Here is a 13582-nt window from a genome sequence, read left to right as displayed (position 1 = left end):
TTGTGTCAAGCCACTCATGACCAATAGATAACACCAGAAGCATCTTACCTGGGCTGAGGAGAAAAAGAACAGGACTCAGTGGTCCAAGATATTGTATTCAGATGAAAGCAAATTTTGCATTTCATTTGGAAATCAAGGTCCCAGAGTCTGGAGGAAGAGTGGAGAGGCCCACAATCCAAGCTGCTTGAGGTCTTTTTGGAGATGGAATTTTCATTCTCCAGCACGACTTGGCATCTGTCCACACTGCCAAATGTACTAATATCTGATTTAAAAACAACAGTATCACTGTGCTTGATTGGCCAGCAAACTAGCCTGACCTTAACCCCATAGAGAATCTATGTTAAATTGTCAAGAGGAAGATGAGAGACACCAGACACAACAATGGAGACAACCTGAAGGCTTCTCTCAAAGCAAACTGGGCTTCCATGGCACCACAGGAGTGCCAGAGGCTGATAGCCTCCATGCCACACCGCATTAATGCAGTAATTGGTGCCAAAGGAGCCTCGACAAAGAATGGAGTACATTTACTGAACATACATTTCAGGAGGCCAACATTTCGGATTTTAAAATCATTATTCAGGCTGGTGTTAACAAGTACTCTAATTTACTGAGATAATGACATTTGGGTTTTCATTGGCTGTAAGCCATAATCATCAACATTAACAGAAATAAACACTTGAAATAGATCACTCAGTATGTAATGACTCTATAAATGTTTCATTTTTTGTATTGAAGAGCTGAAATAAATTAACTTTTTGATGATATTCTAATTTAGTGAGAAGCACTTGTATGTATGTATTTTGGAACAAACAAGGCTTGGGAAAAAAAACCTTTACACCACCACACCGTTGACCGCTGCAGTCGCCCCCTCTTCTCAGTGCTCACCATCCACTCATATTTTTCTACCATCGCGCACCGCATCTCGAGCCTCTTCACCAGGACTACCAGCTGTGTCCAGGCCTCGGAGGTTACTGCCCCTCAAAAGGTTGTGACATCATTGTTACTTCTGGGATCTGGATACAGCGGAAGATTTGGTGTGCGATGGCGGAAAGAAGATCGGACGTTGGCTGGAAAGTACAGCCATGAAGTATTAGGGTTTTTTTTGTTAATATCCAAGCAGATTTCAGTTGATCAATGGATGTAAGGGCCCAACAGATCTTATACTGATGACCCACACAAAATCATTATTTCTTGGAAAAGCCCTTTAAGTGGGTGCTTCCCTTTGTAGCAATGCAATACATATAAATTTTTAACTGTGGTTCAGGTTCACTATAAGCTTTTGGAATGTTTATTGCACTGGATTGGTTTTTCGGGAGCACTTTTGCAGTGTCTTTTGTGGTGCGGTGACCCATGTTACAGCCAGGGGGCGCTGTGTGTGTGCTTCGGGATGCGCTTGGAGGCATAATTATGGTGATGAGACAAAGTCTGGCAGGATTGTAAATGGCCAGTATGTGTCGCAGAGGTGCTCTGCGCTGTAAGCCCAAAATGATATGGTTATGCTGGGACTTATAGTTCCACAAGAGTTTGTTGTGTTTACTTATAAGGGCGGGCTTATAGGGGTAGCTGGTGAGCTGGGCGGGACTGGCTAACCACACATACTCCCATCTAGGGGAGTGGTTACAACCATACAATGTGACTGAGGTCTGGTCACATGGTCAGTGTATGGATCTGTTTTGTCCATGTGTAAGGTCCTGGACTGTCGGTGTTGGAAGCTCCTGTGAGTGGAGTCTTAGAAAGACTGTGGACCTGAATGCTCAGGGTGTTGGATTGTCCTGGGATGGACTGGACTCCTGCAAGCACCTGGTGAGAGTGTGAGTCCTGGAATGGTCAGGGTGTTGGATTGTCCTGGGATGGACTGGAGTCCTGCAAGCACCTGGTGAGACCATGGACTGATGGCCTGTGTGTTGGAAGTGCCTGTGACTGGACTTCCTGAAAGCGCATGGAGAGGCTGCATCTACAGAGCCTGTGACGGCTTCTGTGTTGGGGAAGCTACAGTTCCTACTGTGGGTTTGGACTATCCGAGGTGCCCTGGTCACAAGCACGGTGATCCCAGTGAGGCAACTTTCCCCTGGGAACCAGCATTGACGGGAGTCAGTGTGTGGAGCCGGAGCTCCTGTAAGGTAACTCCAGATAACAAGGGGTTCCGGCAGACACGTATCTGCCATTGGAACAAACTGTCGGTGGTTTAGTGTTCCGTTGACCTATGTAATGAACTGTCTATGTTATGGTTTATGATGTCTAATAAACCGAATAAGACTATTTACATGGAGAAACCGTGCCTGAGTGCTTAAATCCTGTGCCAAGCAAGTGTTCCCCAACCCACTCAAGTAGCGTTTCACAACATTTGGTGCGAGACTGCGGGCAACGGTCCAGAAGGCATGTGTGGACCTAATTGCTGTGGCTCGGCGGGGCCATGAAGATTGCAAGCGTCTGGCTGTAACTCGGCGGGGTTACGAAGCTGACAAGCGTCTTGCGGTGGATCTGCGGGTCCATGAAGCCGACAAGCGTCTTGCTGTGGATCGGCGGGTCCACGAAGTCTGCGGTGCAGAGCCTTGTGGAGAGTAGTTGCAGTTGCAGCAAGAGGTTCCGCAGCAGCTTGTGATCAGCACACGGAGGTGCTGGTGGTGTGTGACTGCAGCAGGAGATGTGATAGCGCCAGCAGACGCTGGTGAGGTGTCGTGAGAGGACATTGGTCCAGAACGTGCAAACTTTTAAAGGGCCAGTGCCGACCTTAAAAAAAAAAGACTTTTTTTGTGTGTGAACTGGTGCCTGAGAGTACTGTGGGGAGTCCACGGGGTGTACCCCAGTGAAGGGGTGGTGTTCCTAATAGGGTGGTTTCCCAAAAAAGGGGAGGTAACCCAAACAGGGATGGTTTCTAAAAAAGGGGCAGAGTCCCAAGAGGGGGCAGTATCCCAAAAGAGCGTAGTTGCCCAAAAGGGGGTGGAGTCCCAAAAGGGGTTAGTGACCCTAAAGGGGGTGGATTCCCAAAAGCGGGCAGTAACCCAAATAGGGGTGGTTGCAAAAAAAGAGGCGGCGGCGAATGCATGATTGGACAGTAGCCAGGGACAATGGTACTATGCATGTCCAATCTGCCATAAGAACTACCCTCCTGGCGAGAGGCTACGTGGGACTGTTCTGGAGTTAAACGCAGAGGTAGAGGATGTATTTAGTCTGGTTGATTCGGGGAGCTCAGTGACCTTTGTAAAGTCTGCAGAAGATCAATTGGTAAGGTCTGAAAAAAATCGAGGTCACCTGCATCCATGGGGACACTAAGATGTATTCAGTGGCCCGGATGTACCTCGAGACGGTCAGGGGCTATACAAATCTTGAGGTCGCCATAGTCCCAAATCTACCCTGTCCGGTGACAGTAGGCCGCGACTCTAAGTTATTCTCAGTCTTGTGGGAGGAGGGCATTCCTCTACAGCAGGAGGATGGAAGTCTCTATACTGTTGCAGAGGCATACATTAAGACAGCAATACCTCCCAAAATGACTGATAGTGATGTGGTAAATAAAACCTGTGGAGCTGACACCTGATTAGAAAGTAACTTGAGGGTTCACCATACTGTGGGGCAGTGGTCCCCAACCTTTCTGACCTTGAGAGCCACATTCAGCTTAGACAGAGGGTCGCGAGCCACATTCAGCACTGAGAGAGGGTCGCGAGCCACATCCAGCTCCCACCTCCTTCAAAGTAGTGTCAACCAAAGCCCCCATTACAGGTATAATGATAACCAAAGCTTTTCCACAGAAATCACTCCAGAGCAGTACACTGAGATCCAGGGGTATTCTCCCAACACACTGTCACATCCAGCTTTGAGCACCTCTTCTATCAGGTAGTACAAACCTCCATGTGCATCCAGATCTGCAATTCTGTGCAGGGCTACTCACAAAATTCACCATTTTGAGATGTGCTCTTTATACCTGTTTGCTAGACCTGGACCTAATGCATCAAGCTGGCAGACAGTCGCGAGCCACAATTCATGGGGCCGCGAGCCACATGTGGCTCCCGAGCTACAGGTTGGGGAGCCCTGCTGTGTGGTGTGACACAGACTCCGGGGGTGACTGTGACGTGTCATTGCCAGTAGCAATCACTAGGACTGAGGACAATGGTGTGCTGACAGAAACGCTGACACAGGGGAATGACAGTGCTCCACAAGGTGACATCAGAATGGTGGGGGCAGCCATACCAGAAAATATGACCTGTGTAAGTGGCGACTGCTGGTTCCAAGATGATCGACCGGGTGGTGGTGACTCCCATTCAGATGAGGTCGCCAGCGGAAAAGAGTGCAGTATGGCTGACTCAAGTACAAGTGGCAAGTCTTCCTCCCATCGCTGGAGACGTAAAAGAGGCAAAGGGACTGAACAAATTGCACCCTCTGAGAAGATTGATAAAGAGGAGGTCCAGGATCTCGTTAATGAGTTGTCTCATGAGAAGTAAAAGGTGGCAGATTTACAGGCCGAGTTAAGGCATCTGAGACAAGCAGCTGAGCACAGGGTGGATGAGCTGGAGAAGGAAGTCTTTGAGCTTAGAGGTCACCTGTCAACGTTGCAAAGTGTGAATAAAGTCTTGCGGGAAGATGTGGAAGTGCTCAGAGAAGCAGCAAGTGGTCTTCTGCAAGAGAAGGAGATGCTGGTCACAGACTCACAGTGGCGGTACCAGAGGGGTAACGAGGTGAAGCTGGCAGTGCCCATCCTGGCCAGGGATTTGGAAGAGTGTAAAGCGGAGGAAGAATTGGCGCTAAAAGCAGAACAAGACAGTCACCCGGTCGTGGCAGATGTCTTGATGGAAAGGTCCGAGGTAAAATGGGAGCTGTCCATCCATGAAGAGAGTGAGACCTCGCTCTTCAAGACTGTGATAGATGTATCCGAAGAGGTGCAAGAAGCCTGTATTGGTGAAGGTGTGCATGAGGCCTTTAAGAAGGGGATTGAAGCGCGTAGTGTGAACTGGGCACCAGAGACGAAACAGTTGTTGATACTGTCAACTAGGGAAATCACGTTGAAACGGGTAGCTATCCTGAAGAATAAGCACCTACAATGTCTTCGCACGAAACAGATGATCCAGGTGAGGAATAAGGAAGCCTCTCGATGTTTGGAGCATACCAGGAAGGCTCAAACTTGGCTGGGCTTTGTGGAAGACATCGTTCAAGTACCCAGAAATCTGGTCAGTAAAGTCATTGGCAGATTTGGAAAAGTGATGCAGGACCTGGTGAATAGATCCATTGTGGCAAGAGTGAGGATTCCGGAAGATGGTAAAGTCCAGATAGCTGGTGAAAATGGAATGGTTCCATTTGTCGTAGTTGGCTCAATAGAGAGCCTTAAGAACATTCGAATGCTTCTTGAATAACGGATGACATATTTGAAGGAGATAGAGCAGCTAAGACTGGATCGTCTGAAGATTAATAAACAGCTGCAGAATATAAGATGGCGACTGCTTCCAACCCAGGGTATGAAGATACGAAAAGATACCCTAAAGAATGGAAGAGTTCAAAGTAGTGACTCCTCTGTTAGCTCAAGGCTGAGTGACCCAGGTGGGAGACCCGGTAGCAGACGTAATAATGAACAGTCCGATTCAGACCAGACAGTAGGCTCAACTAGATGGTGAACTCATGACCGCAACAGTATTAGGCGGCCATGGAAAGGTCACGTGAAGGGGTACACTTGGAAAGTGGGTTTACTAAAAAGGGTCTGGTGACACAGACGGATAGTGACTCGGGGTCTGAAGCCCAGGGCCGACATACTGACCGCTGGGGGTGGGGGAGGCCTAACAAAGGTGTGATGCTGAATGATGCCCAAAACCGACTGAGACGTTCCTCTCGACTTGCAGGGCGAGGTGACATGGGTACCCAGGATCGGGATCCATGGGTACCCAGGGTCGGGACCCCCCGTAAGTTTGAACAGAGGGAGAGGGTATGGTGCGGTGACCCACGTTACAGCCAGGGGGCGCTGTGTGTGTGCCTTGGGATGCGCTCAGAGGCATAATTATGGTGATGAGACAAAGTCCGGCAGGATTGTAAATGGCCGGTATGTGTCGCAGAGGTGCTCTGCGCTGTAAGCCCAAAATGATATGGTTATGCTGGGACTTATAGTTCCACAATAGTTTGTTGTGTTTACTTATAAGGGCGGGCTTATAGGGTTAGCTGATGAGCTGGGCGGGACTGGCTAACCACACATACTCCCATCTAGGGGAGTGGTTACAACCATATAATGTGACTGAGGTCTGGTCACATGGTCAGAGTGTATGGATCTGTTTGGTCCATGTGTAAGCACCTGGTGAGACCATGGACTGATGGCCTGTGTGTTGGAAGTGCCTGTGACTGGACTTCCTGAAAGCGCATGGAGAGGCTGCATCTACAGAGCCTGTGACGGCTTCTGTGTTGGGGAATCTACAGTTCCTACTGCCGGTCTGGACTATCCAAGGTGCCCTGTCACAAGGACGGTGATCCCAGTGAGGCAGCTTTTCCCTGGGAACCAGCATTGACGGGAGTCAGTGTGTGGAGCCGGAGCTCCAGAAAGGTAACTCCAGATAACAAGAGGTTACGGGCAGAGACGTATCTGCAATTGGAACAAACTGTCGGTGGTTTAGTGTTCCATTGACCTATGTAATGAACTGTTTGTGTTATGGTTTATGATGTCTAATAAACCGAATAAGACTGTTTACGTGGAGAAACCGTGCCTGAGTGCTTAAATCACTTGCCAAGCGAGTGTTCCCCAACCCACTCAGGTAGCTTTTCACCACACTTTGTAACACGGAAGATCTCTATTCTTCAACTGACAAAGCACATATCTGAGTTGGGACTTGTTTTCTGCAGGAAATCACTTTTTGTTCCAATTTTTGGGAGACAGAATGGCAAAATAAATCGAAATTCAGGAATGGTCTTGATTATTTTCCTTAAGCTGTTTTACTCAGCTCACCATAAAGTGAAATTGATGAGACAATTTTATTCTTCTGGTCAGAACGATTTTTAGTGGTCTATGGTTATATACTAATTTTATAATTTACTATTTTTACTAAACGCTGTTACAACTATTATATATCACCATAGTGTGGATGCTTGTTTTTTTCGTGGGATGACTTGAAGTTTTCATTGATAACATTTTGGACTATGTACATTTTTTTCAACATTATTTCAGGATTTTTGTTTGGCAGAATAAAGAAAAACATGCAATTATTGAATTGAATTTCTTTATTTTTATCACTCCTGGACTGATTTTATGAATGTCCGTATTTTTGGGAATATTTTGAGAAACTTGTGACTTTATGTGCTAAACAGTCGCAGGAATTGTTCGATTCAGAAGTAATAGAAATAAATACCAAATTTGACCTTGCACAAAATTTATGTGTGCAAACAATTTGGTACAAAAAACATCAGCGAATGCCACAAAACAAAAAGATACTTAAAGAAAACACAAATAATAAAATGGGCCCATTACCTATAGAAGTGGAGAACTTGTGAAAAATGCAGAACACATATAAGCCTTATAATGGTCGGTCAGACAGTAGTGTTGTTACTCATATGAACACATTCTGAAGAGTCATCTGAAACCACTATACCAGCAATTTAATTTGGTTTTCCCATAGAACAAAGTACATATTAATTTATAGATCTTAGAATAGAGTTCCACAATTGGATGTGTGTGTTAAAAAAATGTTCCTGTGCTGTGATAATCTTATAAATGTGCCCCTGCTGTGTACTGTGTAATGGCTGTGTCTTACCATGCAGGAACATGGTCTGATCACACCACACCTCCTGGGCAGGTGTGGAGACAAAAGAGAGTATACAGACAGGACAGCAAGGGATGGCAGCTGCTGTTTTCTGTGAGGCATTTTCTTGCCTGTTTAAAAACATATTTTGCCTCACAGAAGAATACAGTTGTGACCCCATGCTGTAATGTCTGTATATTATTTTGCCCCCCCCCCCCCCCCGCCCTGCCCAGGAGCTGTGGTGTGATCAGACCACGTCCCTGTATGGTCAGACACAGACATTACACAGTACATAGTAGGAGCATATTTATAAGACTATCTCAGCACAGGATTATTTTTTTAACATAACTAAATATGAAACCTTTTTATTGCAAGATCTATTGATTAAAATGTACTTTGCTTGTGGGAAAACCCCTTTAAGGAGTGGCAATTAAGCAACATATTGGCATTAGCATTATATAACTGTAATGAAATTAGATGAGCAATCAAATACATAAAAAGAGAACACTGATATGAACTAGGTTCATAGGATTTGCTATGACAACATAAGAGAGAAGTGAAAAGGCAAATGGAACTGGTATTCAGCATGTATTGAGGCATAAAATATTATTAGTAAAAGACCTCACCTTGAGTATGAAGTTTTGTTTCCTGCAGACTACTTATAATATCCTGTCGTGGTGGTAGATCTGGAAACCTCTCCTCCAGAATGCACACAATTTCTTCTTGTTGCTCTGATACCTTTTCATGGTCAGCAAATAAAGCGTTAAATAGAATGCTTCCTGAGGACATAATAATAAAAAAAATCGCCTGTTAATTCAAAATATTATGAACAATTCAGACTATGATGAGTGATATACTGTACAGTTGTGCTGAAAAGTTTACATACCCCGGCAGAATTTTTGCTTTCTTGGCCTTTTTTCAGAGAATATGAATGATAACACCAAAACATTTTCTCCACTCATACAATAGAGGTTGGGTGAAGCCATTTATTGTCAGACTACTGTGTTTTCTCCTTTTAATCATAATGACAACCCAAAACATCCAGCGTAGTACTGTCCCGATCAGGGTGGGTCAACTTGTCGACGGCGTTTATGTGCTGCACAAGCTAAACCAAGCTCAATTTTGTGTTTTTTCTTTGTAGTTTTGCATTCTGTGCAAGCAGGGGTGTGGCCTCCCTCCCTTGAGCTGGAAATTACATTTAAAAGCTTCCCCTAGGCTGGTGTCCACAGGTCCGGACCCGGTCCTCTTGTCTGCCCTTTTCAAACACTGAAGTCAACTCTGACATATAGTAAGGTTTTTAATATAAGACAGCATAAGACCGTTCCGATCAGGGGCATCTTGTCGATGGTGGGTTGTCTTGTATGCGATTTTTTATCAAAAACAGTATTACTAAGAACCTTGTGTTATTTAAATGCACTCTTGCATTTTACTTATTTAGTTTCCGCTTCAAACTATCCATGCTGGACAGGCATGAAACTGGGTTTGAGAGTCTTCTCTGTATCGCAGACCAAAAACTCCTGTTCCTCCTCCTAATCCTCCTGTTTCTCGTCTTCACCCAATGTGGCCTGAGAATATTGTCTCAGCCACGGTAAAATATGGCTCAATTGCCACCTGCTCAGCATTCAAAGCTTCCTCTTTCAGATTCTGCAACGAACATTGTAATAGAGGAGCGGGATAGTTATGCTGATAATAGCATCATCAGCACTCACCATCTTGGTGCAGTACTCAAAGTTTTGAAGAACCTCACATATGTCAGCGATCCACACATACTCGGCAGTTGTTATGTGTGGGGGCTGAGTGTTACTCTGACGGACATTAAAAAGCTGAAATTCATAGATTGCCCTCTGCTGCTCTCTAAGCATTGCCAACATATGAAAGGTGGAATTCCAGCATGTGGGCAGGTCACAAATCAGTCGGTGACGAGGAAAATTAAAGTGTGGCAGCGCAGCCAGACCGGCGAAAGACTGAGATAACTTTCAGAAATAGGTACTGACACAGCGTACCTTGGCAAGTAGGTCTGGCAAGTCAAGCTATGTTTTTAAAAACCACTGTACAACCAAGTTCAGCACGTGGGCCATGCATGGAACGTGAACCAGCTTGCCGAGCATTAAAGCCACCACCAAGTTATGCCCATTATTGCACACAACCAGACCTGGCCTGGCTGGAGGTTCAACATGGGAGAGCCACTGATCGGTCTGGTCTTTTATCCCTGGATCTTCCCTGAACTGTGTTGGCCAGAGCACGACTGATATTGTGTAACACGTGCATATGTAATGCGGAGACGGTGCACTGGGAAAACTAGTGGCAGCTGGGAATCGAGTACCATAAGGCTGCCACTGCCAAGAGGCCGCGGACTCAGCTCCCACAAGCCGAAACGGCAACATTTCTAGGGCTAGCAAACTGGCAATGTGGGTGTTTAGTGTTTGTGCCTGTGGGTGGATGGATATTTCTGCTTCCTATGAAACGTCTGGGGCAGAGACAACTGAACACTGCACTAGGACAATGAACTGGACGTGGTTGCTGACTGTTGTGTCTGTGCAGGTTGTGGGCAGGAGGCATCAGCGCCTGCTTCCTGGACAGCAGATTGGGAAGGCCGTAACACAGGAGAAGTGGCAGTGGTTTCAGACTCAGATACATATTTTTTACCCAGGCGTTCCACTCACCTACTGGGTTGCTTGGCTGCCATGTGCATGCTGGTGGTGATCAGGTTGGCAGTGTTCTTGCCTCTTCTCAGCTTGGTATGGCAAATTCTGCAAGTTACAGTTGTTTTGTCTGAAGGACTTTCAGAAAAAACTGCCATACAGGGGAACAACGCACCCTTGGCCTGTTATCTAGCCGAGTGAAGGGTTCTGTGGAACAGTTAACCGAGTTCTCCCGCTGGTCAAACCACTACCTCTTCTTGCCTGTTTTTGGGCTATGGATCCATCCCTCTCTGCACTGCTGTGCTCGCTATGCGTGCAACGATGCCAGGTTGGATCAGTGGCCTTATCATTGACCACATTCCAATTGATCAATCTGATCCTCCTTCTGAGTTGTGATTTTAGGCTGACCTGATGGCAACTGTGCATCATGATTATCCTTCACCTCTTCAGACATGAATTGACCTTCCCAAACATGGCTTTCTTCTGGCCCTGGGTGATCAAATGTTTGTGCATCACTGGACTCCACCTCATGACCCTCTTTAATGAATAATTACAAGGAAAAGTAAACAATTCCTCAGAGTGGCCAGCATTGGGGTCATATTTCTCCTTGGACTCTTGATGAGGATTGGAAGGAGGACAAGATTGAGGATTGTGAGGCTCAGCCTCTTGTCTACTGAGACTGGACTGTGTAGAAGACTTGGTGGTGCTGCTTGTCAACACATTGGAGCCTTTGTCTGCCATCCAATAATTACCAAATTGCCGAATGGCAAATAGATCCTAACTAAATTAATTATAATTAAAATGAAAAAAATTTTGCTCATTAAAAAATCAGAGTCCACAATAGTTATTGATGTCCTAATTTGATGTATTGCTGGTATACATCAACATAATACCTTCTCAAGCAGTGTGATTATAAACTGCTGGGGGCTATTACTACAGTGGTAGATATTGGGAAGTATTTCCCTATTAGTGCATAGATCTAATAATGACAGATGGTCTCCCATGAGGGTAGTCTCACATGGTCTCAATTCATGTCTGAAGAGGTCTCAATTTCTACCTTTATGCGAGATATAGTAATTAATTTCGCTGGCTATTAGCCTTTGCATTGTGCATATTTTTAGTACTTCCCCATGTGAAACCTATCTTTAGCTTTCAGGACAGCAAGTATCACAAAAGTTTAGCTTTGGTGACCGTGGACCACTCTTATGGCATTTTGCAATGGTGTGGACTATCTGATCTAAAAACACCAGAGTTTTTTGGTTATATCGCCTTTATGAGACATGACAACAGCAGACTCAGGAAAATTACTGGTAAAGTACAACTGGTGTGGACTATCTGATCAAAAAACAACCTGCTGTCCCCCCGACATGTTTCACCATTACTGGCTTCTTCAGGGAAATGATGCGTTCAACAGCAGACTCAGGGAAATTACTGGTAAATATTGCGTATTTTGCATAGCTCAGCAGTCTGTGCACCAGTTGCACAACTGCTAGATAAATATACGCTATTTATTTAACCAATGGCAGAGTAGTTTTTTGGCTATATTGCCTTTATGACACACGACAACAGCAGACTTAGGGAAATTACTGGTAAATCGTGACATTTGCGTATCTCAGCAGGCTTTGTGTCAGTCGCATAAATATATATGCTATTTCAGCAATAGGCGAGGAATATTGTTTAACTCTAAAAAAAGATGTTTAGTATATGCTGGCACTGATGAATATTATTTAGCTGTAAAAAAAAAGCGGTTTAGTATATGCTGGTACTCAGGAATATTACTTAGCTCTAAAAAAAAATTGTTCAGTATATGCTGATACTGGGGAATATTATTTTGCTCTTAAAAGAACTGTTTTGTATATTATGGTAATTTATATGAAAACGTGGCTCTCTCCCTACTGCCACAATCTGTTCCTACAGTATACACATACACAATACAACCTAGCAGAGATCTGCAGCATGTACTTCAAATGCTAACACCCTGCCTGCCTTGTACTCTCCCTCATATTAAATTTCTCCCTACGCTATCTCAACCTAACAGAGAACTAATCTTCACTCTCAGTAGCTCTTAAAAGAGCTTTTTGGACTCAGAAACGCTGTTTCCGCATGTAATGTGCACAAGATGGCGCCGACGGGGCTTAAATATCCCCTATGACGCTGTAAGGCCAGCCAATCACAGTAATGTCAAAATAAAAATGGCGACAGCATTACTGTGATTGGCAAGCAAGCCCAGCATGATCATTGGCTTCAAATAAAGCGCCAAACATGCTGGGCGGGTCACTCGAATATACTGAGGTGAATAGCTAATTTTTTGCCGAGTAATGAATAGCTCGAATAGCGTACTATTTGTGCGAGTAACAAATAGTGCCAAATATATTCACTCATCACTAATACATACCGTATTTTTTGGACTATAAGACGCACCTGATTATAAGACGCACCCCCAAATTTGTGAAGAGAAAGAGAAAAAAAAATGTTTTATGTTGAATGGGGGTCTGTCTTATAATGCCAGTGTCCGTCTTACAAATCATATGTCCCTCATCCTGGTATCTATATAACCCCCATCCTTGTGCTGGCACATGCCCCCCTGTGCTGCTGTCAGGCACATGCCCCCCTGGTCACTATATGCCCCCCTGTACTGCTGGCAGACACATGCCCCCCCTGGGTCACTATATGCCCCCTTTGCTGCTGGAAGGCACATGCCTCCCCTGGGTCACTATATGCCCCCCTGTGCTGGCAGACACATGCCCCCCGGTCACAATATGCCCCCTTCTGCTGCTGGCAGGCACATGCCCCCCCAGTCACAATATGCCCCCCTGTGCTGCTGGCAGGCATATGCTCCCCCTGTGCTGCTGGCAGGCGCATGCCCCCCGTGCTGCTGGCAGACACATGCCCCTCCTGTGCTGCTGGCAGGCACATGCCCCCCGTGCTGCTGGCAGACACATGCCCCCCTGTGCTGCTGGCAGACACATGCCACCCTGTGCTGCTGGCAGACACATGCCCCACTGTGCTGCTGGCAGACACATGCCCCCCTGTGCTGCTAGCAGACACATGCCCCCCTGTGCTGCTGGCAGACATGCCCCCTGTGCTGCTGGCAGACTCATGCCCCCCCATGCTGATGGCAGGCACATGCCACCCCCCTGCTGCTGGCAGACACATGCTTCCCCCCCTCTGCTGCTGGCAGGCACATGCCACCCCCCTGCTGCTGGCAGACACATGCTTCTCCCCCCTCTGCTGCTGGCA

At 46.0% G+C, this 13582-nt stretch overlaps 1 protein-coding gene across 4 annotated transcripts in view; it reads right to left on the bottom strand.

The window, feature by feature from the left end:
• Positions 1 to 13582, bottom strand: part of PRUNE2 (prune homolog 2 with BCH domain) — a 488633-nt gene that overhangs the window by 356086 nt on the left and 118965 nt on the right. For all 4 annotated transcript variants that reach the window (XM_077249022.1, XM_077249023.1, XM_077249020.1 and 1 more), the window contains exon 5: positions 8327 to 8479. In XM_077249022.1, coding sequence (XP_077105137.1) covers positions 8327 to 8479 — 153 coding nt within the window. The remainder of the gene's footprint in view (positions 1 to 8326; positions 8480 to 13582) is intronic.

Source organism: Ranitomeya variabilis, chromosome 1, assembly GCF_051348905.1.
Source record: "Ranitomeya variabilis isolate aRanVar5 chromosome 1, aRanVar5.hap1, whole genome shotgun sequence".
In the NCBI taxonomy this organism is placed as follows: domain Eukaryota; kingdom Metazoa; phylum Chordata; class Amphibia; order Anura; family Dendrobatidae; genus Ranitomeya; species Ranitomeya variabilis.
The sequence above is the reverse complement of the archived record's forward strand: the minus strand, read 5'-3'. Positions and strand labels throughout refer to the sequence as shown.